Source organism: Rana temporaria, chromosome 1 (assembly GCF_905171775.1).
Source record: "Rana temporaria chromosome 1, aRanTem1.1, whole genome shotgun sequence".
Classification (NCBI taxonomy): domain Eukaryota; kingdom Metazoa; phylum Chordata; class Amphibia; order Anura; family Ranidae; genus Rana; species Rana temporaria.
In genome coordinates this window covers 451,335,536-451,362,112 of record NC_053489.1, presented here as the reverse complement: position 1 = coordinate 451,362,112, position 26,577 = coordinate 451,335,536, and the positions used below count along the sequence as shown (strand labels likewise).

Here is a 26,577-nt window from a genome sequence, read left to right as displayed (position 1 = left end):
GCATGTGCAGGAGGGCCATTAAGAATGTAATAGAGCAGCAGATTTTGGCTGCGATTCCCACACCCACAACCACCCCTACAAATGTGAACCTAGAGCAGAGACAGCACAAAGAGGCCTTGACTCTCCACGATTGCAACACTGCACCACAGACCCTTACAAAAGCAAGAACTCCAATAGGTCAGTGGCACTGAGATTGTGGGGCGGATTTACTAAAACTGGAGTGTGTAAAATCTGGTGCAGCTCTGCATAGAAACCAATCAGCGTCCAGATTGCATTATTAAAGCTTAATTGAAGAAGCTCAAGTTAGAAGCTGATTGGCTACCATGCACAGCTGCAGCAGATTTTACACTTAGTTTTAGTAAATCAACCATGTAAATCAATCATGTGTTTGGTCCCCAGACTCTGCCTGCTGTTGCAGTGAATTGAACTGCTCACTGCAAAGCAGCAGAGCAGGTCATGTTGTGTATTGGGAAGTCCCAGGAGAATTGTATGATCCTTCTGTACTGTTTATGTGATTGGGGAGAGAGGCTTTCAGTAACCTTGCTTTGCTGGTCGCCTAACTCCTGCAGTGCTGGCATGGCAGCTTGGAGGGGGTTTTCCTACTTTCTAGAAAACTGAAGCATCTTTTCAACAAATGCATGTACATGTTTCTGACACATACATGAATCTGTTGCACGCACCACCGTTTGTCATGCTGGTGTGTGACACACTTCTAAAGAGTGCTAGAATTTTTTTTTTATTGCTGGCCATGCCTTTCTGTCCGGGTGACAAAAGCACCTACCATTTCTAATATGGACATTACAGGAACACAAAGCAAGGGTTTTAAAACATTTAGGGGCAGATCCACAGAGATCTGCACCCGCGCAGCGTATCAGAGATACGCTACGCCGCCGTAACTTTTCCGGCTTTGTTTCGAATCCTGAAAGATTGCGCACCGAAAGTTACGGCGGCGTAGTCTATCTCTGGCGGCGTAACGGCGCGTAATTCAAATCTCCGATTAGGGGGCGTGTTTCATTTAAATGAAGCGCGTCCCCGCGCCGAATGAACTGCGCAACGACGTCATTTTTTTTAACTTAGACGTGATTTATGTCCATCCCGATTCACGGATGATTTACGCAAAAAAAAAAACGACGGCCATACTTAACATGGCAAGTCTATCTATACACCGCGAAATCTCAGCTTTAACTATACGCCAGAAAAAGCCTAATAGAGACGCCATAAAAAAATGCGCTGGCCGCTCGTACGTTCGTGGATCGTCGGAAATAGCTAATTTGCATACCCGACGCGGAAAACGACGTGAACGCCACCCAGCGGAGGCCGAAGTATTGCATCTTAGATCCGAAGGACGAAGGACGAGGACGTACACCTGTCGGATCTAACCCAGATGCCGTCGTATCTTGGTTTGAGGATTCAAACCAAAGATACGACGCGGGTATTTTGAAAGTACGCCGGCGTATCAGTAGATACGCCGGCGTACTCGCTCTGTGGATCTGCCCCATACATTCTATTTTGGATAGAGTAGGGAATGGTTATAACTGCTGTCTATTTCTTATTTTTGCTACCAGTGTCCTATTCAAAATTTTCCCCTTTACTTCCTAACCATTAGACACAACAGCCCCCCCCCCCCCCCCCACCAAAAAAAAAAAAACTTAGGTATATCCTCTTTTAGACACACTTTACGGATCTGCTTAATAGTGTAGCATTTCTTACCAGTCACATTTGCGAATACATCCGCAGTCCTATTACATGCCCCAGCAGGTGTTTCCGTAATGAGCTGTGAGAGGCAACCCCATTGCAACCAACCAAGGCTGCCGAGTCCTGCAGCTAATCGCTCATGCAGAGATCACATGCGAACCATTGGTCCTGAACACATACAGTCTGCATCCATGGCCGATCACCCACATGTGATTGTCGCATGAGTTACATTAAGTGCAAGGGGAAACAAATAGCTGCAGGAACTGGCAGCCTCCCAATCAGACTGCTAAGTGTGAGAATTATTATTAAAATCTCATATTATAACTTTTCATGGTTAAAGAAGCCCTGCTCTTGTTCTCAAATATCTACTCAGAAGAAAGAAAGAATAAAGGAAGAAACCTATCTTCTAAAGGAGCAGGAGTTGCCCTACTTGCCTGTTAGTTGCAGTGAATTCTTGTCAATGTTGAATTGCGCTGTGTTGGTATTTCTCATGCTCTCTGAGAATATCCCCTGAACTGACACATTTTTGCTCATTGAACTATCAAAATTTAAAGTCACCACAAATCCTGGTATAACGCTTCCAGGGCTGAGGAAAAAACAAAACGTGTTTAGTACAGTAAATACACATCAAATACACTTAAGTCCCATACACACTATTAAGCCTTGTACATACGATCTGACTTCCATCTGACTTTTCTGTGGATTTTTGTCCGAAGGGCATTGTCCGTGAACTTGTTCTGCATACACACGGCAGAACATTTTCAGCCAATATGTATCAGAACATTTTCAGCCAATATGTACCAAACTACGTTGTTTTTCAGCTCTTTACCGCCACCCTTTGGGCAACTTCTGCTATTGTTGTCTGATGTTTAGCATTGGTTTGGAGCATGCGTGTTTGTACTATCGGATTTTAGTCCGATGGATTTGTGTACACACGATCGGATAATCCGACGGAACACATGTTTTGTTGGAAAATTTAAGAGCATGCACAGCCAACATTTGTTGTTGGAAATTCCAACAACAATTGTCTGATGGAGCATACAGATTGTCCGACAAAACACGTCCGTCGGACCATTGTTGTCGGAAAATCTGATCCTGTGTATGTTCCTTAAGATTTTCTGCAGATTTTTGTCTTCAGATTTACCAAAACCATGTAGTGCAAGGGCCTGCCTGATTGCATACAAGTTGAAACTCAAGGTTTGACCTCATATTATATGGTTTTGGTAAATCTGAAGAAAATCTAATGGTGTGTATGGGGTCTAAAGGCCCATCCACACAATCGGATTTTCTGACAGAAATTGTGTGATGGCAGGCTGTTGTCAGAAAATCCGACCGTTTGTATGCTCTGTCGAACAATTGTCGTCAGATTTTCCTCCAACAAATGTTGGATAGCATGCTTTAAAATTTGTGCTGTTTGGCAAAACTCCAAAGTACAAACACGCATTCTCAGAAGCAATGCTAACCATAATACAACATTAGCAGAAGTTGCCCAAAGGGTGGCGCTAAGGAGCTGAAAAACTACGTAGTTTCGGGTTTGTTGCCCGACCATTCTTTGCCATTTGTATGCAAGACAAGTTCATGGCCAACACCCTTCAGACAAAAATCCTATGCTTTGTTTGCGGAAAATCCAGGCTTAACATGTAGACATGTGCATTCATTTTCGTCCAAATGCATTTTCGTCCGAATTTCAGGTATTTTCGTTATCGTTTTAACAAACAAAAACGAACGCACAGAATACGAAAACCGAAAGATCCGACATAAACAAATGCTTTATTTTAGTTTTCATTGGTCGAATGTGCCTAACCTTAACTCTATTAGTCCAAGATTATTCTACATAAAGAGAAAAGATTTGACATTATAGAGAGAAAAGATTCGACATTATAGAGAGAAAAAAAAAGACATAGAGAGAAAAGATTTGACATTATAGAGAGAAAAGATTTGACATTATAGAGAGAAAAGATTTGACATTATAGAGAGAAAAGAGATTTGACATTATAGAGAGAAAAGATTTGACATTATAGAGAGAAAAGAGATTTGACATTATAGAGAGAAAAGATTTGACATTATAGAGAGAAAAGATTTGACATTATAGAGAGAAAAGATCGCTGCTGGAATTTGGTGGGGGAAGTAAAATAAAAATAATGATGATGATGAATGTTATTGGCTGATTGTAACCAAAGAGGAGAAGCAGTAAAATAGCTAGAACTAACTTGACAATTCAACATGAACGACGAAGATTCGACAAAGCATCGAAAAACATACAAAGCGTTGAATCTGTCATTGAAGGCTTATGGTGTCTGTTGATAGTTCTAAGAAAATTTGACGGAGCAGCTAAACTGTACGCCGCTACAATCATACATTTCCGGTCAAATGCTCGGCCCATAGGCTATAGAAAAATTCTAATGTTGGTTGACTAGTAATAATAATTAATAAATATAATTATTACTAGTCATACAACATCAGAATTCTACTATAGCTTGTAGGCGGAACATTCGACCGGAAAAGTATGATTGCAGCGTCGTACAGTTTCGCTGCTCAGTCGAATCTTCCTTGAACATTCGACAGACAACATAAGCCTTCAATGACAGATTCAACCTTAATTTGTTTGGATTTTCGGACGAAAAACAAAATAAATAAAAACGAATTTCAGGAGTAACTAAATAAATGTATTTTTCGGACGAAAACGAAATTCCGAAATGAAATATTTCAGTGTGCACATGTCTATGAACATGTACACTCCAATCTAACATGAAAATTAACAAAAGAAAAAGAAACAGCGCTTATAAATTTGTGTGATATATATGAAAAATATGAAAAATGCCATGTGCTTAGAACACTCTAAAGTGCCATGTGCAATAAATAAACAGCAAAAAATTTGCAATATTCCAGTGCAAAAACATAATAAAGTGCTGCAACTGCCCTACTGTGCTTATGCTAAGAACATAAAAACCTTATAAGTTGTGCAAATTAAGTCCATGAACATTAATAAAATTAGATTAATCATTAGACATTCATTCAATAAAAAAATGGTGATTATGTGGACTATATTTTTTTAATGGACACTTATTGATTTTGATCACATTTTTTTTTTTTTTATTGATTTTAATTTTCTGTTAAAACTTATGTCCAAATACATGTTATATTCTCTTTGGAGAATCAACCACAGTAATCAAGCTTCAGACACTTCCATTCCTGTTGGGATAAGCCCAGGCTACCACATTGTGGGTAGCCCTATCGGCAGCCTCAAACGCAAATTTGTTTGATTGAAAAAAATCAAAGGAGTCAGGTGGAAAATTGTTGGTTGAACATTGCCTGTCTATAGCACAGATGAAGGAATCTGTTGGATTTTTTCATTAAGTTCACAGGCTAAACGATAAAATTCGATGTGTTTATGGCCAGATTTACACTACAGAAGAAACATTATTCATGAGTTTGATTCAATTGACTTTTAAAATCATCAGCTACATACCTTAGACTAACAACTTGCACCTTCTTGTACTCACTTCTTAGCTCTGAATAATTAAATATTAAATAAATCTGCAATAAATACAAAAGCAATCAACATTAGTAGTACATCATAATGGTATTATACAAAGCAAAATTGATATAATAAAACATGAGTTAATTCTGTTCAATACTTATTTTAAGCATGTTTACAATCTTATTTACCTCTTTACATTTTTACATGTATAAGCTATCATGGGAAAATGGAAAAGTAACTGCATATTCTGAAATTCGGGATATGAAGTCACAAAACAGACACATGGTTTATTACAGTCCCAGACTTTGATTAGAGTGATATCTACAATATATTAGGATTTCACAGTACTGATCATATAGTTTAAAGTGAAAGGATCGCAAATAGATTATACAATGCCGGGGGACCTCTAGATCAGTTTGCCAGTCATACACGACTGTAGATATAGAGATTGCCATTAAATAGTAAAAACCTGTCAGCATTCATTTACTGCCTAATTAGTTTTTGCTGATCCTTGGCTCACGCTAAGCACTAATTTATGCAAAGCTGCAGAGCCTGGTAACATGTCAAAGCAATGGACTGTACTGGTTGATTTGGTTGGTTTAAGATGCATAGAGACATGAATTATGTGGCTCCTATTCTAGCAAAAAATTATGGGAACAAATATCCCATGATTGTGGTACCTCCAGGCAGTGACAATTTGTCATGCCTACATTCTGTTTGCATATGAACAGCTGGACAGGAAGCCATGTCAGCTTGATATTGCAGGGTAGTTAATACCAGGCATCACCCCCACCACCAACATAGGGTTTGCTAGTGTGTGCCCTGCATTACTCTTCTTTTTTCCTGACGTGGTTGGGATGTGTCTTAATGTGTGACTAATCTGTCCAAGGATGACATTAGCTTGTGAGCTTCCAAAGCTAAGGGGAGGGGGTGCTTGTTATCCGACTCTCAGTATGTAAGAAAGGGTTATGGCTGGGAGAGTTTTTCATTTAGTTTCACTCATAGGCAGTGGGTGGGGTTAGCAAAAGAAAGAGTGAAGAAGGCAAGATAAAAGAGAGGGCTGACCTCTACTGAGGGGTGCACGAGGTAGGCCTATGGTGTGGGAGGAACCATGACTTTGGGACATACTGGCATATGGCAACCCCGTTCTCTATCACTACCCTGGGATGGGACCAGTTACAAAATGCAAGCTCTTCCTCCATAACTGTGGTTATACTGTACTAGTTGAACAGTATTATGTTCTGAAACTTGTACCATGTTCTTGCTGTTTATGAAGAAACTCTACACAGTGGAAGAGTTAAAGAAATCCATTTTCCCTTTGTGTTATACTGAATGTAAGTAAGTGTAGACAGCGTTGATGCAATTGCTTGAAGGTTGCAGGCTTTTGGGCACACAGGAATGCCCCACAATGATTCACCACCACAAGGCTCAGGCCTCGTACACACGACAGTTTTCCTCGACAGAATCCATGTAGAAACTTGGTGGCAGAGCTTTTTTGCCGAAGGAAAACGGTCGTGTGTATGCTTTTCATCGAGAAAACTCTCAAGGAACTCGACGAGGAAAAAAGAGAACAAGTTCTCTTTTTCCTCGACGAGAGTCTCAATTTCCTCGTCGTGTTCCTCGTCGAGCTGGTTTTCGACGAGAAACACGATCTTGTGTATGCTAAGAAACCCGCGCATGCTCAGAATAAAGTATGAGACGGGAGCGCCCCTTCGGTAAAAGTAGCGTTTGTAATGGAGATAACACATTTTTCAAGCTGTAACAGTCTGAAAAGTGCAAATTGTCTCTTACCAAACTTTTACTTAACACGCAGTAACATGAGATTAGCAAAAGCAGCCCCAAGGGTTGTGCCAGTGGAATCAAACTTCCCCTGCCATTGTATGTGTTCTACGTCACCGCGTTTGAGAACGAGGAGATTTGGTCTTGATCGTGTGTACGCAAAGAAAGCTTGTCAAGTTCCTCGACAAGCCTAACAAGGAACTCGTCGAGGAAAACGATGTTTCATTTCCGACGAGTTCCTTGGTCATGTACACGAGGCCTGAGGGAATCCTGTGAGCAGATGATTTGGAGATATGAGTGGTGGTGATCAATTACACAGGTGAGTTGGAAGGCGTGACTGGGTAGGTTCCCCAGAATACTGGTTAAAACACCTGGGTTGCTTTGGTCCCGGTTGTAGTTGTGAGCAAATGTTAATTGCACCACCATAGTAAAGAGATATCTGTAGAAAGTGTGTAGTTCTGGTATCCACGCTTAATGCCTGCAAAGAGAACTGATAAGTGACTGTACTGGAAACCAATTGGATATGCAGGTACTTGGGCACGATGTCCTTGCAAAGCTGCTGAACAGGAAACTGACTTCACAACCCACACACTAGTGGGCCTTCCTACATACCGTATACAGTAGGTGTTTGAAAACGTAGCTAATATTGTAAAATGCATTCTGATATGTATGTCTTGTGACCTCTAAAAACTTGCATAGCAGACATTGACAGATAAACTGTGGCTTAGCAAGTGTGTCCATGGACAATTGTTTCAGCACTCCCTTTGTCCTAGAAAAAAATGTTCTCCTATTTTACCCATACAGTATATGAAAGGACATTTTCACATTTCTCTAAAGCTATTAAAAACTACTTACAAATCCTTCCATTTGAACAGCCATTGACTGAAATTCAAGGCTGCTGCTTCTCTTATAATCTTCTGTATAGTTTAAATTTAAAACCCTAAAAGAACCGCTATAATACACAAGGCTGGATCCTGATTTGCTGCTTGTACCTATAAAAAAAGCAAAGTTTGCCTATTAATATATTTATTTTTGCCATATGCCTTTAAAACCATCATAAACATAAGTCCATTTGTCAGTTTCCTTATTTATTTAGCTTGGTATGTTGTACTTGATATCACAGATATAAAAAAAATTGCTGTCCCTTTGGAGTTTAATTCATTTTAAGTATAATATTTTACCATTTTAAGTATACAGTAAAACCTTGGTTTGCGAGCATAATTCGTTCCAGAAACATGCTTGTAATCCAAAGCACTTGTATATCAAAGCATTTTTTTTTACAGGGTATAAAAAGAGAAGAGAGGCACCTCTAAGGCCCCGTAAACACGACCGAGTTTCTCGGCAGAATTTAGCCAGAAACTCGATCGGAGCTGGATTCTACCGAGAAACTCGGTCGTGTGTACACTTTTCAGCGAGAAAGCCGACGAGGGCCAAATAGAGAACATGTTCTCTATTTCCTCGTTGTTCAATGAGGAAAGTCGGCCCGCCGAGATCCTCGGCGGCTTCAACACTGAACTCGACGAGGAACTCGATGTGTTTGGCACGTCGAGTTCCTCGGATGTGTGTACGGGGCCTGAGACCTCGTACACACGACCGAACATGTCTGCTGAAACTGGTCTGGTCCAGTTTCCGCGGACATGTTCGGTCGTCTGTATGGCCGACCGGACAATTTTCTGGCGGATCGGACAGGTTTCCAGCGGACAAAAATTTCTTAGCATGCTAAGAAACATGTCCGCTGGAAGCCTGTCCGTCGGACATGTTCGGTCGTCTGTACGACTCACCGGACATGTCCGCTCGGCCGAAAGCCCTCGCATGCGTCGAAGTGATTTGACGCATGCGTGGAAGCATTTAACTTCTGGGTTCGCGCACGTCACCGCGTCATCGTCGCCGTCACGTCGCCTTCACGTCGTCGTCACGTCACCGCGTATTCTGTCCGCGTGGATTTTGGTTTGATGGTGTGTACAACCATCAGACCAAAATCTCCGAGCGGACATGTCCGATGAAAACGGTCCGCGGACCGTTTTCATCGGACATGTCCCGTCGTGTGTACGAGGCCTAAGTGTAGCAATAAGTTGCTAAATGTTGTACCTTCATTAAATGTAACCATATCGCTACACTTAGAGGCTCCTCTCTTCTATTTCATACTCAGTTGTGACATGACGCTACTCTTATATCAAGATATCGCTTGTATATCAAGGCAGAATGCATTAAAACATTTTGCTTGTCTTCCAAACCGCTCTCAAACCAAGTTACTCTCAAACCAAGGTTTTACTGTAATGTATTTGAAGATGAAAATATGTGTGACCCTAACAAGGATTGCTTCCTTACACAGGCCCTCCCTGGCTTACACTTCACCTGCAACACAGGACGCAACTTGCGTCACGCAAGGATGCCATGTTTCAGAGGCAAGTTGGCACAAAAGTCCTTCTCTGTACCAGGTAGTTTCCAGGTTACAAGACCAAACCTAAGCTGACCTCTCTCCACAGGTTCCTTTTCCTATGCTGAACATAGCTTTCCCCTCACCAGCATTTGTCTCACCAAGTCTGTCCCTATCTAATTTTCCTACACTTCAGGGTGCACAAAAACAGTAAGACCCCTTTCACACTGGGGCGTTTTTCGGGCGTTTTTTAGGCGCTTTGGCGTTTAAAAAAAAGCCTGTAAAGCGCCTGAAAGAAGCCTCATCTGCAATCCCAATGTGAAAGCCCAAGTGCTTTCAGAGGCCTTTCACACTGCCAGCGCCCGAAAAACGCTGGTAAAGCGCTGCTAAGACCCCTTTCACACTGAGGCGCTTTTCAGGCGCTTTGGCGTTAAAAAAAGCTTCCTCAATGGGAAGGGGGCTTTAGGAGCGGTGTATTAACCGCTCCTAAAGCGCTGCAAAGAAGCTGCATGCAGGACTTTTTTTGACGCCCTGCCAGCTCAGCGCCTCAGTGTGAAAGCACTCAGGCTTTCACATTGGGATTGCAGATGCAGCTTCTTTCAGGCGCTTTTTTTAACGCTAAGACCACTTTCACACTGGGGTATTTTTCAGGCGCTTTAGTGTGAAAGCACTCGAGCTTTCACATTGGGATTGCAGATGCAGCTTCTTTCAGGCGTTTTACAGGCGCTTTTTTTAACGCTAAAGCGCTTGAAAAATGCCCCAGTGTGAAAGGGCCCTTACTTATAGCCTCTCCCGATAAAGATGGCTGCCCAAAATAACGAAAAAGCTCTGTGTCCAGTCAGACACAGGCTCCCCCAGGATGGCCATCAAAACCCCAGTGCAGAGGGAAGTTCTCTGCAAGGTTTCCCTTGCATCAGAGGTAAGCAGTGATCATGTGACCATTGCTGACACCCACTCAAGCAGCAACAGCAGGATGGCAGTGACTGTCAGCAACATCCTCATACGCGCCCTTAATTTATTTCCCTACTGATAAACATTTTTAAAAAGTAACGCCATGAACTTACCACGAATAACAGAAATTACAATAGCTGAAACCACAGCAGCAATAATTATCAAAAGAAAAATGATTATGGAAACTGCTATTACGATGTTGCGATGCTTAGAGGCTTTCATTGGAAGACCAGATCTAGGAGATCTAAATGAAAACAATGTTAAAAACACTGAATTAGTTCATATGTTATAGAAAGGTAAAATACAACTAGCAAAATACGATTTTATGGAGATTAGTAGTTTATACTGATATAAATACATCTGTTGTTTTATTATTTTGAGCAAAGGTGTTACTAAAAAAGCTGAAGAAAAGTAGTGAAATCCCAACCAAACCTTCAGTTTAAATCAAATGCATTTCAGGTAAAAGTTGGGAAAAGTGCTAAGTTGGGTTTACACTTGCACAGTGCGTTAACTTGCGCAGCGCGACCCAGTCCGAAGCTCCGTGACCACTGCCGCGAAACCTGCGGACCCGATCAGCGCGTCCCATGATCGGGTCACAGGAGCTGAAGAACGGGGAGACGTGAGTGTAAACAAACCTTCCCCGTTCTTCTCTGTGGCAGTGTCAGTGATCGTCTGTTCCCTGATATAGGGAACGACGATCACTGACGTCACACGTCCAGCCCCGCCCCCCCACAGTAAGAAAAACACATTAGGTCACACTCAACCCCTACAGCGCCCCCTAGTGGTTAACCCCTTCATTGCCAGTGTCATTTTCACAGTAATCAGTGCATTTTTATAGCACTTTTTGCTGTGAAAATGACAATGGTCCCAAAAATGTGTCAAAAGTGTCCGATGTGTCCGCCATAATGTCCCAGTCACGAAAAAAAAATCGCTGGTCGCCACTAAAAGTGGTGAAAAAAAATATTAATAAAAATGCCATAAAACTATTTTGTAAACGCTATACATTTTGCGCAAAAGGTTATCGATAAACGCTTATTGCGATTTTTTTTGCCAAAAATATGTAGAAGAATACGTATAGGCCTAAACTGAGGAAAAAAAATGTTTTTATATCTTTTTGGGGGATATTTATTATAGCAAAAAGTAAAAAATATTGAATTTTTTTCAAAATTGTCGCTCTATTATTGTTTATAGCTCAAAAAATAAAAACCGCATAGGTGATCAAATACCACCAAAAGAAAGCTCTATTTGTGGGAAAAAAATTACGCCAATTTTGTTTGGGAGCCACGTCGCACGGCCGCGCAATTGTCAGTTAAATCGACGCAGTGCCGAATCGCAAAAAGCGGCAAGGTCCTTAACCTGCATAATGGTCCGGGTCTTAATCGGTTAAAATGTAGTGTACCTCAACAATCTAATTTTTGTATACTGCAATGCAGTATAGTGATTCCCTTCAGAATCTTTTTTTTTTTTTTTTAGAAAGCAGACAGCCTGAGTATTGTTCTCTGTCAGTTTATTGTAGAGAAGGTCTTTTATATCCAATCATGAGTTTGCTGATTACAAAAAAGTCAGAATATGTTGGAAGTGTATATATATATATATATATATATACAGTGGGGGAAATAATTATTTGACCCCCTTACCCCACTTACAAAGAAATGAAGGGTCTATCATTTATATAATATGTGTATTTCCGTGTTTCCCCGAAAATAAGCCCGGGTCTTATATTAATTATGCCAACAAAAGACACAGTAGGGCTTATTTTCAGGGTAGGTCTTACCATATAATGTGCTGTCTTCTCTCCCCCTCTCCCTTCCTGCCTGTCAGGAATCCCCAGTGTGAACTGAGTTAAAATGCTTGTACAATCCTATAATCCACTCTAGTACAGTAGTATATAATGTACAATGTGTGCGTTTCTGTAATATAATTGTGCCAAATACATTTGTTATAGCGCCGCTCTGCACTTCTGTTACCCGCCGGAGCTCTCTTCCCCGCAATTATATTACAGAAACACACACATTGTACATTATAAACTACTGTAATATAGTGGATTATAGGATTTTACAAGCATTTTTAACTAGGGCTTATTTTCGGGGTAGGGCTTATATTGCAGCCCTCCTGAAAAATAACGCTAGGTCTTATTTTCAGGGTAGGTCTTATTTTTGGGGAAACAGGGTAACCACTTAAGCCTCGGACCATTATGCAGCTAACGGACCTGTCCCCTTTTTGCGATTCGTGCGACGTGGCTCCCAAACAAAATTGGCGTCCTTTTTGTTTCCACAAATAGAGCTTTCTTTTGGTGGTATCTGATCACCTCTGCGGTTTTTATTTTTTGCGCTATAAACAAAAATAGAGCGACAATTTTGAAAAAAATTCAATATTTTTACTTTTTGCTTAAATATGCCCAAAAAATATTTAAAAAAACATTTTGTTCCCTCAGTTTAGGCCGATACGTATTCTTCTACATATTTTTGGTAAAAAAATTGCAATAAGCGTTTATTGATTGATGTGAGCAAAATTTTTAGCGTCTACCAAATAGGGGATCGTTTTCTACCAAGTCAGGTCCTCCGATCAACAAATCAGAACCTCCTCCACATCCCCAAATCTCGCTACAAAATGAAAGGAGAACCAAGGACCTCGGTTATGGAACGCTCTACCCGCAGACATTCGGTTGGAGGAAAATCATCGGGCCTTCAGGAAAAAACTTAAGACCCATCTTTTCTGAAGCTTGGTTGGACGATCATATTGGCTACAGCGCCTTGCGGCAATTTAGTTTGCATTTGTAGCTCTATATAAGTTTCTCACTCACTCAGTGAGAGAGTGTTGTCTTCCTAGGACAGGATGTGCGTACAGGTTTACCAGGTGCAAATGAAGATAAAAAAGCACTGGTAAGCTACAGTATATTACAATTTCATTCTTCGGTTTAAATACAATTGAACCAGTGGCCGCCCCCCCTATCCATGGGTCTGGCTCCTAATCTACATGCGGGGCGTCGGACACATGGATTCGAATGGGAGATTTTTTTTTAAAGCACGTGATTAGGGCCAGAGGAGGAGGAGGGAGGAGTACCAGGGGAAGCCATAGCACCGTGAAGCCGAGGAAGGAGGAGACACCGCCCTCTGCCCAGAGGACCTAGATGGGGGTAAGTGTGAGGGCATATTGACCGACCCGGGGGGGGGGGGGGGGGGAGACTAGGCTAACCGCCAGAGGGGGGGTGGGAGTGGATGGGCAGATTGCCCCCCCCCCCCAAGAAATATACCACCTGCCACTGCCTTGAACTTTTCTTATTTGCTCTTATAGTTTGTTCCAAACCTTTACTACTCTATCTAAAAAATGTTTTATACATTTGGGGTTTAGATACATTTTAAATATTCACAGCTTTATGCTCACCTGCTCGTGGATAGCATTATTCTTCTTTTATACACTTAATATATTCTTTTTTCGATTTTCAATTTCTTGTATGTAATTTAGCATATATTTGAACATTACCTAAAAATGTCAAAAATATATTATTACTTTAGTAAATTACTAAACTAAAAAAATATTTAAACCAAATAACAGCTCCTAACATTGGAAAAAAATGCAAAATCAAGCTAATTAATAAATTCCATGTATTTTTCTATTACTCACATACATCAAGAAAAAAAAATCTCAAGCTGGGTTCACACTATTGTGAATTGGAATCCGCATCCAATTCGCATAGCAGGAGATTGTGACCGGCTCTCTGTGTCTTTTGATCTGTTTCAGGCCCCGTACACATGACCGAGTTTCTCAGCAGAATTCAGCCAGAAACTCGATCGGAGCCGTATTCTGCCGAGAAACCCGGTCGTGTGTACACTTTTGGCCGAGGAAACTGACGAGGAACTCGTCGAGCCAAATAGAGAACATGTTCTCTATTTCCTCGTTAGTCAATGAGGAAATTTGGCTCGCCGAGATCCTCGGCGGCTTCACAAGGAACTCGACGAGCAAAACGATGTGTTTTGCCCGTCGAGTTTCTCGGACGTGTGTACGGGGCCTCAGGTCTGAATTCAGACCCAAATTTGGGCTGAAATCGGACTTAAAATGGTGATTGGAGAAGCACCGGACTCCTGCTGTGAGCCGCTACGTTCTCCAATGTGAACCCAGCCTAAAAAGTGAATATAGCTGCTTAATTAGATTATTAAGGGCCTGTCGTTCTGAATAAGATGACAACATCACTCCGAGTTAATAATTACAACGAAACAGAAAGACAAAGCAATAAAATGCATTCTAGGCACCCAATGTTCTAAGGGGTGCCGTAAGGCTAGAAAGTAAATTATTTACAGCTGTTCCATGAGAATGAACATTGTTTCATAGGAACAAGAGTTATATCTATACACTTGAAACCAGATGCAACCAAGTGATGACTACTTTTAAAGCCCAAGTGTACTTTTTTTTGTAAACACAAATAGCCCACCATCTGCATACATAAAAGATGTTTCTGCATTACTAACATTCTCTTTGGCGCAGTCCTCCACATACACCTGCTCTGGGTTGGTGGACACTCAGGGGTCCTTCAGCCTAGTTACAGGAGTACAGGGCATCATGGACCCACCATGGCACTCTGCACTCATAGCATAAGGATGCAGAAAACATCAATGACATAATTTTGTCATCAATACTCTCTGCATCATCGAGGCATGCTTATTGCTGAAAAAGGAAGAGGACCGTACATGTCACATGACTGGTCACAAGCCTTTTAATTAAACAGGGTTATGAAACCAAAAAATTATAAAAAAAGTATGCAGAGGGGGAAACTCAGGAGGAAGGGGAGGGGGAGAAGGAGGAGGGGGGAGATTTTCGATCTTGCGTAGCATACATGGAGTAGGTCATGATACCTCCAAGCATTTCGCCTTTTAAGTGATTCTTAAATATATTTTACATATTGATCCTTAACTGACATAAATGTAAATGCTTATGCCGCGTACAGACGGTAGTTTTTTGTGATGAAAAAAACCTGACGTTTTAAATCATGAAATAAAACGACGTTTTTGAAACTTCATTTTCAAAAACGACGTTGCCTACACACCATCGTTTTTTCAAAATGCTCTAGCAAAGCGCGGTTACGTTCAGCACTCTTTTCCATTGAAGCTAGCTTCATAACTTGCTTCTGAGCATGCGCGGGTTTGAAAACGTCGTTTTGAAACATCGTTTTGCCCACACACAAAAAACGACGTTTTGAAAAACGACACAAAAATTTCGAGTATGTTAGAAAAAATTTGTTGCCGTTTTTCAGAAGACATAAAACAACGTTTTCCCGACACACTGTCATTTTAAATGACGTTTTCAAAAACTTCGTTTTTTTTCATCACAAAAAACGACCGTCTGTACGCGGCATAAGAGTAGCAAATTGATGATACTGAACTTTGACTAAGTGATGCTTTGGTACTTGAAATGTATTTTATCAATACTGTACTGATAGTGTCCCTATGGGGCACTTGGGTTATATATAGGCTGCCTCCGTGCACCGAAGGACTACCATAGGAACCCCTGAATGTGAAGTGTTTAATTCTAAAAATTGAAGCCACACTTGAGTATTGGGGTCCAAAATTAGATTTTAACAAGCTGCTGAATATCACTGAGTTTATTTTTACAGGAAACTTTACAATAAGGCTCAAAGTGAATTTTCATTTTGTAAAGTGGATGCTAGAGAAAGAAAATAAAAATTGATATTTCTCTCACACATAATTTGTGATGTATCCAATGTACTGTATATAGAATATAGGCTATTGATCATATCTATACTGATATTTCTACTTGAAGTATATTCCCCTGCTTCTTGACTTTATTGTGATAGGTGGGGTTTCCAGTTCTATACAAAGATCTAGCCAGGTGCTATCTGTAATGACAAACTCCTTCCAATATACCTCTCGTGCAGGAGGTGTACTTGCTGAGATAACTTTAAATATAGTAATACATCCAGCTGTTTACACACAGATCAACAAACCTTCTTAGGTGTGGGTACCTTCAAGACTATGGCCAGCACTTTCTGGCTGAGCCGAGGCTTGGTAAGCCAAATGGTATAAACACCTTTCATTTGTAGATAACTTTAGTTATCTACAGGAATGTAGATAATTTCAATCAAAGCCAAGGACTGGTACAATACCAAGTCAACTGACTATTATCAGCCACCACTTGTATGTTCGTAGGAGCTAAACTATGTGTCTGAACACCATAACACTTAAAGGGCCAGATCCACAGACATGAGCGTATTTGTGCGGGCGTAGCGTATCTTCTTTACGCTACGCCGCCGCAACTTAGAGAGGCAAGTGCCGTATTCTCAAAGCACTTTCGTCCTAAGTTACGGCGGCGTAGCGTAAATGGGCCGGCGTAAGCGTGCGTATTTCCAAGTAGGCAGATAGGGGGCATGTTGTATTTAAATTAAGCGTGACCCCATGTAGATGCATGGCCGAATGAACGGCGCATGCGTCGTCCGTGGACGTATCCCAGTGCGCATGCGTCGGATATAATGCCTAAGATACGTCGAACACTGCCTATGACGTGAACGTAACTTACGCACAGCCCTATTCGCGTACGACTTACGCAAACGACGTAACAAACGAAGCTGTTTCGACGTCCATACGTTAACATGACTTACCCCTGCTTTATGAGGGGTAAAGTTTCGCCGGTCGTACGCCTTACGTAAACAGCGTATATTGATACGCCGGGCGCAAGTACGTTCGTGAATCGGCGTATGTAGCTCATTTGCATATTCGATGCGGAAATTTACGGAAGCGCCCCTAGCGGCACACGTAAATATGCAGCCTAGATACGACGGCGTACTAAGACTTACGTCGGTCCGATCTAGCCAACATTCAGGCGTATCTGGCTTTGAGGATACGGAAAAAACGTACGACGGCGCTTCTTTTAAATTACGCGGCGTATCAATAGATACGCCAGCGTAAATTGTTTGTGGATCTGGCCCAAAGATTTTGTTGGGCAAGAATTTATTTTAAATAATTCTTTGTCACTATGATTCAGGTCTATAAAAACATATAACAAAACAGATCCCCATGCTATGTAAAATCTTCTGATCTTTAACATGACTTCTATTCACAACCCAGTACTAGAGTTTTTTCAACTACCTAATAATTTAATATACCATTTGTCAGAGGCTTTCTCATACAAAAATGATTGCAAATCAAAAAATTTAAACATGTGTAAAACAGTTAACCTAGGCCATTAAAAGAATGCAACTATCAATTTCCTATATTTTATTTAGACAAAAATCTGATAAAACATGCCAAATGCATTTTGTATGTGGAAGAATAAGCCTACATAAACCTAAGTACATAACTGCATTGGTTGGTGAACAACATTTTTTTCCAGAAAGGGAAGTTTATATATACAGTATATATGTGTATATATATATATATATATATATATATATATATATATATATATATAAAACTCAACTTGTGTGTGTGTGTATGTATGTATGTATGTATGTATGTATGTTCCAGCATCACGTCCAAACGGCTAAAGATATTAACATGAAACTTGGCACACATGTTACTTATATGTCAGCAACAAACATGGGATAGGTGGTTTAACCCTTACCCACCCCCATTTGCCATGGTCGGGGTTTTCCTTTAAAGTCCCATTCAACTCTATGGGAAATACATGTTACTTCATAACTTCCAAACGGCTGTAGATATTTCGATAACACTTGGTCACATGTTACTTATATGTCCACTTAAACTATAGGATAGTTAATTTATCCCTTAACTACCCCCATTTGTGAGGGTCAGGGTTTTTGTTTAAAGTCCCATGCAAATTAATGGGAAATGTATGTTCCCACATAACTTCTGTATGCCTGGAGATATTTCAATAATACCTGGTACACATATTACTTATATGCCAAATAAAAATATATGACAGTTAAATTAACCCTTACCTACACCCTTATATAAAAGATGGGTATATTTATATTACTATGATTTTCCTCCCCAAAAGGTTAAGATAGGAAGACCGGGCAACGCCGGGTATTCAGCTAGTATATATATACAGATAGAAAGTAGATATGCACAAACGTCTATAACGTTGTAACAATCATGAGGATATTTCAAACCTTCAATCCTTTAAGTAAAATGGCTAGAAGCAATGTCACTGGTTGGGCTAGGCTTACCTTTGAAAATGTTCCTTGTCAGCCGTGCTTAGTAGATGACTTGGTCTCTGAATGATTTCGACAAAGATCTGAGAACAGTCCTGGGTGCTCAGAGGTTGACAGGGTCTAAGAAAGCAAGTGATGTCAGAAAAACGAGTTCAACAAGCCTAAAGCAACAAGTGAGATTCCAATGGCAGGTAAACAGACTATAAAGGAAGTCACACTTGCATCTAATACACAGTAATTCATTGGAGTCAAAATATGAAGGTACTTCCTTAGTTGCTTCATTTTGTAGAGTATAGGAAATAACAAAATGACATAAGGAATTACATCAAAGGCATTCATCTCTGTACACATTTACTCATAAAGGGACACAGCAAGCTTTTTGTATTATTTTAAAATAATAACTATGGTTATCTTTATTAAACTCAATGAGGTGTTGCGAGATTGGTAATATAACTTGTCTACTGTTGATATATGTGTCTTAAATAAGCAAATCCTAGTTTATATCTAATTCATAATCTTAATATACGGTATATCTCAGAGATAATGTATCGTACTCTGGACATTTTTCTTTGTATAATCCTAGTTTTCTGGAGTTATTATGTTACAATAACATTTATATTGTATTATTCCAGTATCTTGTATCACTGAACCCGTGGTTGCAGGAAAGAAATTTGTATGGCCGGTCGTAATCAATTGAATTTTTTTGTGTTTAAATCATTGCAACCATAAGTAAAGCTAATCCACACATTTCATAGCACTTATACATCCCAGAAAACTTTTATTAGGCTACATTCACATTTATTAAAAGGCAGTAGAATTTAGCACCAACAAACTTTAAACTTCCCAGATCACTTTCTCCTGTGTTTACATGTGTTTCATCGTGTTCAGCGTAATTTGTCCATTGATGCACAGAATTCTATTTTCTCTAAACGCAATTAAAACGGTGGAACTTCTGCTTTAAGGCCCCTCCACGGCTCCTGTTTGTGAAACAGAGCTTTTGGGGAGGGGGCAGGTACCCGGTTTTGACAGGTACCTGCTTCCACTACCGTTCCGGTCGCCTAGGCAATCAGAAGCTCTCCCTCCCGAATGTCACATGACAGGTCCTAGAAGGCTTCTGGACCAGTCACGGAGTGCAGCGCCACTCGCACATGCGCAGTAGACACCTACAGCCAGGTGCCCATAGTAGTGATGCCGGCGCCGCAGAGGGAGGACATGGAGAGAACACAGCGCGGGTGAGTGCACCGTGGGACAGGTGAGTGCACCGTGGGACAGGTGAGTGACTGTTTATTAAAAGTCAGCAGCTACACTTTTTGTAGCTGCTGACATTTAATAAACAAAAATATGACTGGAACTCCACTTTAAACAAAATGCACCTAAACACAGGTAAAAGCAGAGTGGGAATAACACCATTTAAAATTATCACATGCCATTACAAATGTTCTAAAAAAATGCATATAACCACATGTATGTCATTTTATTGCCCATTTGTATGAGGCCTTCACCCTCTATATTTGCCCTGTTTACCATTATCACTGAAAGTGAAAGTAAAAGAAAATTCCACATTTAGGGCCAACCAGAATAGTAATAGAAGGGAAATCTTCCAATGGGGCATTAGTTCTGGTGAGACTGGTGACAACCCGGAATTCCCTCACTTTGGAGGAATGTCCTCTCACTTTCTGTTTTGGATATGGGGCAGGACACCCCCAGACCCGATAGAGGTAAATAGTGCCATGCCACAACTATGCTGCAATGGATATGGTTGTGGCATAGTTAAGGGGGATTTCAGTGTGAAATCTCTCTTAAAACAGGCATGCAGGAGGCGTCATGTCCTCTCCATATTGCCTAAAAACCATGTGCCAGCCTCTGCTGACAATGCAATCCACTGCAGAGTCAGCAGCTGGATCCATTGACACATCAATAGTAAATGTATATCTAATTTAATAAAGAAGAGTGATAACAGAGAATACTAACCCTGAGGCCCCGTACACACGAGTTTCTCGGCAGAATTCAGCCAGAAACTCGATCGGAGCCGTATTCTGCCGAGAAACCCGGCCGTGTGTATACTTTCGGCCGAGGAAACCGACGAGGATCTCGTCGGGCCAAATAGAGAACATGTTCTCAATTTCCTCGTTAGTCAACGTGGAAACTTGGCTCGCCGAGATCCTCGGCGGCTTCACAAGGAACTCGACGAGCAAAACGATGTGTTTTGCCCGTTGAGTTCCTCGGACGTGTGTACGGGGCCTAAGGGCTTGCTTGCTTTGGCTTCAACAAGGCTTCGGAAAACTTTGTTAAAGCTCTCTGAAAGCCAGTCAAAGCTCTTGTCACTAAATAAAATGGTTAGCTATACAGTCCTTTTTACACCTTGCTTTTGTTTTGCTTAAAAAATTATACCATGTGTGAGTGGTGCTTCAAAGCATCTTCAAAGCCTCCATAGAAGTCTATGGCAAAGATCGCTTGAAGCCCCACCAAAGCCTCATTGAAGACCCACGAAAACCTCACTGAAGCCCAATTGCAGCTCCACCGAAGCCCCCCCGAAGCCTCATCGAAGCCCGAAGAAGCCTTACCGAAGCCTCAACGAAGCCCCATCCAAGCCCCACCAAAACCTCATTAAAGCCCCACCAAAGCCTCATCGGAGCACTAAGCAAAAGCAAGGTGTAAACAGGACTGTAAGCTGACCATTTTATTTAGTACCAGGAGCTTTGACTGGCATTCAGAGAGCTTTAACAAATCATGTCCAAAGCCATGTTTTGAAGCAAGTGTAAACTAGCCCTTAAACATATTACATTTAGTCCAGGTTCACACTGATGCGGGTTAGAAACCGTGCGAGTTCAGCTGAACCTGCGCAATTTCTAACCGGCAATGCAGTCCGACTTCAGGGGCGAATTGACAGACTTTTGTGCAGGTTCCTGCACAGATGTCTATTCAAATCGCCCCCCGAAGTCACCAAAAGTAGTGCAGGAACTACTTTTGGGAATCAGTGCGGCGCCGCAAAGTTGGCCCAATGTGAACATGGGCTCATTTATATTTTATAGCTTACTGATTTACCATACATGAAAAGGACACAGACCTGCAAAAGTGTTATTACTGAGTATTAGGTTGATTTACTAAAACTGGAGAGTGCAAAATATGGCAAAGCTCTGCATAGAAACCAATCAGCTTTCAGTTTTTATTGTTAAAGCTTAATTAAACAAGTTGACGTTAGAAGCTGATTGGCTATCATGGAAGAGCTGCACCAGATTTTGCACGCTCTAGTTTTAGTAAATCAAGCCAGTATCACTAAAGGGCTAGACTAATTTTGTGTAGACAATCAATTAAGACAATCAACATGGGAGCAGTAGACCCCCTTAGGTAGTTTCATTGCTAAAAGAGGAAATTAGTCATGGCAATAGGTGTATCAACATATAAAAGAAGACACGCACAACATCTTCCTTTTGTAAAAAATGCAAATTTTTGGTCTCCAGCTACAGTTTTTTTCATTCAAAAGAAATGTTGTACGATGACAATCGACATGACACTTAATTGTTCACCTATTCAGTAATGCACAAGAGGTTACACATGTCTTATTTCACAAGTCTGTAACATTTCCTTTTCCTGACATTTTCCCAACAACCTTCCTGCTTGTCAAAACTTGAAATGAGTGGTTAGACCCCATTGTAATTTCTCCTTCATGATATGCACATACACTTCTCAGTAAACATTATGTCATACAAACCCCATTTGTGTTATCGATACAGATGAATAGAAAGAGGAATGACACTTTACAACCAATCACATATCTGGTAATGGATATACTGATCCCCTAATCTGGTCATTTACCCACTTTGCACGGTGCAGTCCTTGCACCGTGGTTGCAGCATGGAACAAACTGTGTACAGTGGAACCTTGGAATACGAGCATAATCCGTTCCAGGAGAATGAATAAGGTTGGGGTAGTAGGTGGTGGCGCCTCCTGTTAAATACGTGGAGGCGCCACCACCTACTACTCCAACCTTATTCATTTTTCACATTCCATCAAGGTGGAATTTCACGTAGGGGCTGCTCCTTGGGAATATTAGATCCGTAGCGCGGGTTCTACTACCCCTCTTTTATGTTCCAGGAGAATGCTTGTAATCCAAAGCACTCGCATATCAAATTGAGTTTCCCCATAGAAGTCAATGGAAACTAAGATAATTTGTTCCACAATGACTTCAATGGCATGCAATACCGCATGTGGCCAGAGATGGGGGGGCACCAGCGAGCCTCAGAAATAGTCGGGGAGAGCTTGGCTAATCTCGGAAACCCTTGGAAAGGTTGGGGTCGAATTCTAACTAAGCCTAAACCTTCTCTCACCCCCATTCTAAGACTATTATATCTACCCTGTAAGCCACAGTTCACACCAGTGCAACTTGTCATGCAATTTGACAGTTTAAAATCACATCAAACGTTTTTGCGTTTTTTTTATCCATTGAAAAAAAAAAAAAGCTACACTGAAAAACGCTGATTAACCACTTGCTTACTGGGCACATAAACCCCCTTCGTTCCCAGGCGAAATTTCAGCTTCCGGCACTGCGTCGCTTTAACTGACATTTGCGCGGTCGTGCGACGTGGCTCCCAAACAAAATTGACGTCCTTTTTTCCCCACAAATAGAGCTTTCTTTTGGTGGTATTTGATCACCTCTGCGGTTTTTATTTGTTGCGCTATAAACAAAAAAAGAGCGACAATTTAAAAAAAATACATTTTTTTTTTACTTGTTGCTATAATAAATATCCCAATTTTTTTTTAAAAAAAAAATATTTTTTTTCTCAGTTAAGGCCGATACGTATTTTTCGACGTATTTTTGTTAAAAAAAAAAAAAAACGCAATAAGCGACTGGTTTGCGCAAAAGTTATAGCGCCTACAAAATAGGGGACAGAATTATGATTTTTTTTTTATTATTTTTTTTTTTACTATTAATGGCGGCGATCTGCGATTTTTATTGGGACTGCGATATTGCGACGGACGTATCGGACACTTTTGACACAAATTTGGCGCCATTCACATTTATACAGCGATCAGTGCTATAAAAATGCACTAATTACTGTATAAATGTGACTGGCAGTGAAGGGGTTAACTAGGGGTGAGGAAGGGGTTAAATGTGTAGCCTGGGTGTGTTCTAGTTGTGTGGGGGGAGGGGGGTGACTGGGGGAGGTGACCGATGCTGTGTCTCTATGTACAAGAGACACAGATCGGTCTCCTCTCCTCTGACAGCACGTGGAGCTCTGTGTTTACACACAGAGCTCCACGTCCCTGCTGTCTTACCGACGATCGCGTGTACCCGGCGGACATCGCGGCCGCCAGGTACACGCATCGGGTCCCCAGCTATGCGCCGGGACAGTGTTTACCCGCTGCGCGCCCCCCAGTGGCGCGCGCGGGTAATGCTTTCAAATGACGTCCAAAGACGTCCAGTTGGCACCTGAGAACCGCGCTGTTGACGTCTTTTGTCAATAGCGCGGGTCTCAAGTGGTTAAAGCTATTGCAAAAACGCTAAAACACTTTGAAAGGCTCCCTTCAAAGCTACTGGCTTTTTTTTACAGCTTTTTTTAGCTTCAGTGTGCATGGAGCCTTAAGACACCAGTACATCAGTATTGTCAATCTGGGGGGAGAGTAGTGTTAGGTGCAATGGCAGATTTAGATGGATTTGACTAACAAATTGAAGCTAGAATCCAGCTAACATTTATTAACCACTTCAGCCCAGGAAGGATTTGCTCCCTTAATGACCAGAGCATTTATAGCGATACGGCACTGCGTCAGTTTAACTCACAATTGCGAGGTCGTGCGATGTTGTACCCAAGCAAAATTAATGTCCTTTTTTTCCCCACAAATAGAGCTTTCTTTTGGTGGTATTCGATCACCACAGAGGTTTTTATTTTTCACGCTATAAACAAAAAAAGATCAACAATTTAAAAAAAAATACGTATTTTTTTTAAAATTTCTGCTATAATACATAATCCAAAAAGAAATATATATATATAAAACTAATTTATTCTTCAATTTAGGCCGAAATATTATCTTCTACATAATTTTGGTAAAAAAAGGCTTATATTGATTGGTTTGCACAAAAGTTATAGCGTCTACAAACTACGGGATAGATTTAGGGACTTTTATTTATTTTTATTGTTTTTACTGGTAATGACGGTGATCTGCAATTTTTCTTCAGGACTGCGACATTACGGCGGACAAATCTGACCCCAAACTACACTTTTTGGGGACCAGTGACATTATTGCATTGATCAGTTCTATAAAAATGCACCGATGAATGTAAAAATGACACTGGCAGGGAAGGGGTTAACACTTGGGGGGCAATCAAAGGGTTAAGTGTGTTCCCTCAGCGTGTTCTAACTGTAGGGGGGATGGGCTTACTGAAACATGACAGAGATCGCTGTTCCCGATCACTGGAAACAGTAGATATCTGTCATGTCACTAGGCAGAACTGGGAAATGCCTTGTTTACATACGCAGTTCCCCGTTCTGCCTCTCCACATAGCGATTGCAGGCTGCCGGTGGACAAGGAGTCCGGGGCCCGCGCCCGCTATCTGCATTTGCAGACTGTTCGTGCAGGAGAGCCGACCTGTCGCAGTGTATCTGCGTGAGCAGTTTGGCAAGTGGTTAAAGAGGAACAAACATCTTTGCCTTTCTGAAGCTTCCCCCCAACCACTTTGCATATTATTTTATATATATACTGTGATTCTGTACTTGCCAAATATGCTGCAGAAATCTCCCTCTACTGAGTCTGGCTGCAGCCATTTTAACTGTGGACAGCTGAAGCTGCTGCCTGTTCACTTCCTGGATTTACACAGACACACAGAGGCACACCTCCAGCTCTACAGCCCTGCAGCTCTCATTTGAACTCTTATGACTCACCCCCCTCCCTTCTTGGCAAACTCTCAGGAGAGTGAGAGAGAGAGAGCTGTGCATGATGTCATAAGCATAGGCTTTTTACCAGACAAGAAACAGGAAGTGGGCTGTATAAGGTATTTACTGGCAGAAAAAAAATGTTTTACTATCCAAAGTTAAAACAACAACAAGGGCAGAAGATTTAATAGATGGAAAGATGAAAAAATTACTGAAGGTCCACTTTAAGCCCTTACAGCAACAGTTTTTTTTTCTTTTGGGTTAAAGGTTTTACATTACTAACTAAAAGCTGATTATTGTACACACTCCTGTCAGTGTTATATGGTTTGTCTCAACCCCTAAGGCCTCGTACACACGACCGAGGAACTCGTCGTAAAAGACACATCGTTTTCCTCGACGAGTTCCTTGTTAGGCAAGACAAAATGCCTAACAAGACAAAATCTCCTCGTTCTCAAACGCGGTGACCTACAACACATACAATGGCGGGGGAAGTTCGATTCCACTGGCTAAACTCTTGGGGCTGCTTTTGCTAATCTCATGTTACTGCGTGTTAAGTAAAAGTTTGGTAAGAGACGATTTGCACTTTTCAGTCTGTTACAGCTTGAAAAATGTGTTATCTCCATTACAAATGCTACTTTTACTCCCGCCTCATACTTTATTCTGAGCAAGGGCCGGTTTCTTAGCATACACACGCTCGAGTTTCTCGTCGAAAACCAGCCTGACGAGGAACACGACGAGCCAATTTGAGACTCCCGTTGAGGAAAAAGAGAACGTGCTCTCTTTTTTGCTCGTCGAGTTCCTCGACAGTTTCCTCGATTAAAAATGTACAAACGACCGGTTTCCTCTGCAAAAAAAGCTTTCCCACCAAGTTTCTTGATGGATTCTGCCGAGGAAACCGGTCGTGTGTACGAGGCTTCACTGCAATTTTTCTGGACAGCTTGGTCTGTCAAGGGAAGTAGAAAACAACAGATTTACTGGTCAGATCACCAGGCAAAAATAAAGGAAAAAATACTAAAAAAGAAAACAACATCTAAGGCCTAGTACACACGAGAGGATTTATCCGCGGATACGGTCCACCGGACCGTATCCGCGGATAAATCCTCTCGAGGATTTCCACGGATTTGGATCCGATGGAGTGTACTCACCATCGGATCGAAATCCGCGCCGAAATCCCCTCGCGATGACGTGTCGCGCCGTCGCCACGATGATGACGCGGCGACGTGCGCGACGCTGTCATAAAAGGAATTCCACGCATGCGTCGAATCATTACGACGCATGCGGGGGATCCCTTCGGACGGAT

At 41.4% G+C, this 26,577-nt stretch overlaps 1 protein-coding gene across 5 annotated transcripts in view; it reads right to left on the bottom strand.

Moving 5' to 3' along the window:
• LOC120916712 (transmembrane protease serine 11F-like) overlaps positions 1-13,762 on the bottom strand; it is a 45,768-nt gene extending 32,006 nt beyond the window's left edge. For all 5 annotated transcript variants that reach the window (XM_040327680.1, XM_040327682.1, XM_040327681.1 and 2 more), the window contains exons 1-5: positions 13,668-13,762; positions 10,397-10,527; positions 7,811-7,947; positions 5,165-5,232; positions 2,130-2,281 (exon numbers count right to left, since the gene is read on the bottom strand). In XM_040327680.1, the coding sequence (XP_040183614.1) occupies positions 2,130-2,281; positions 5,165-5,232; positions 7,811-7,947; positions 10,397-10,527; positions 13,668-13,684 (505 nt within the window). In that variant the 5' untranslated portion in view covers positions 13,685-13,762. The remainder of the gene's footprint in view (positions 1-2,129; positions 2,282-5,164; positions 5,233-7,810; positions 7,948-10,396; positions 10,528-13,667) is intronic.
• Between the last annotated feature and the right edge of the window lie 12,815 nt (positions 13,763-26,577).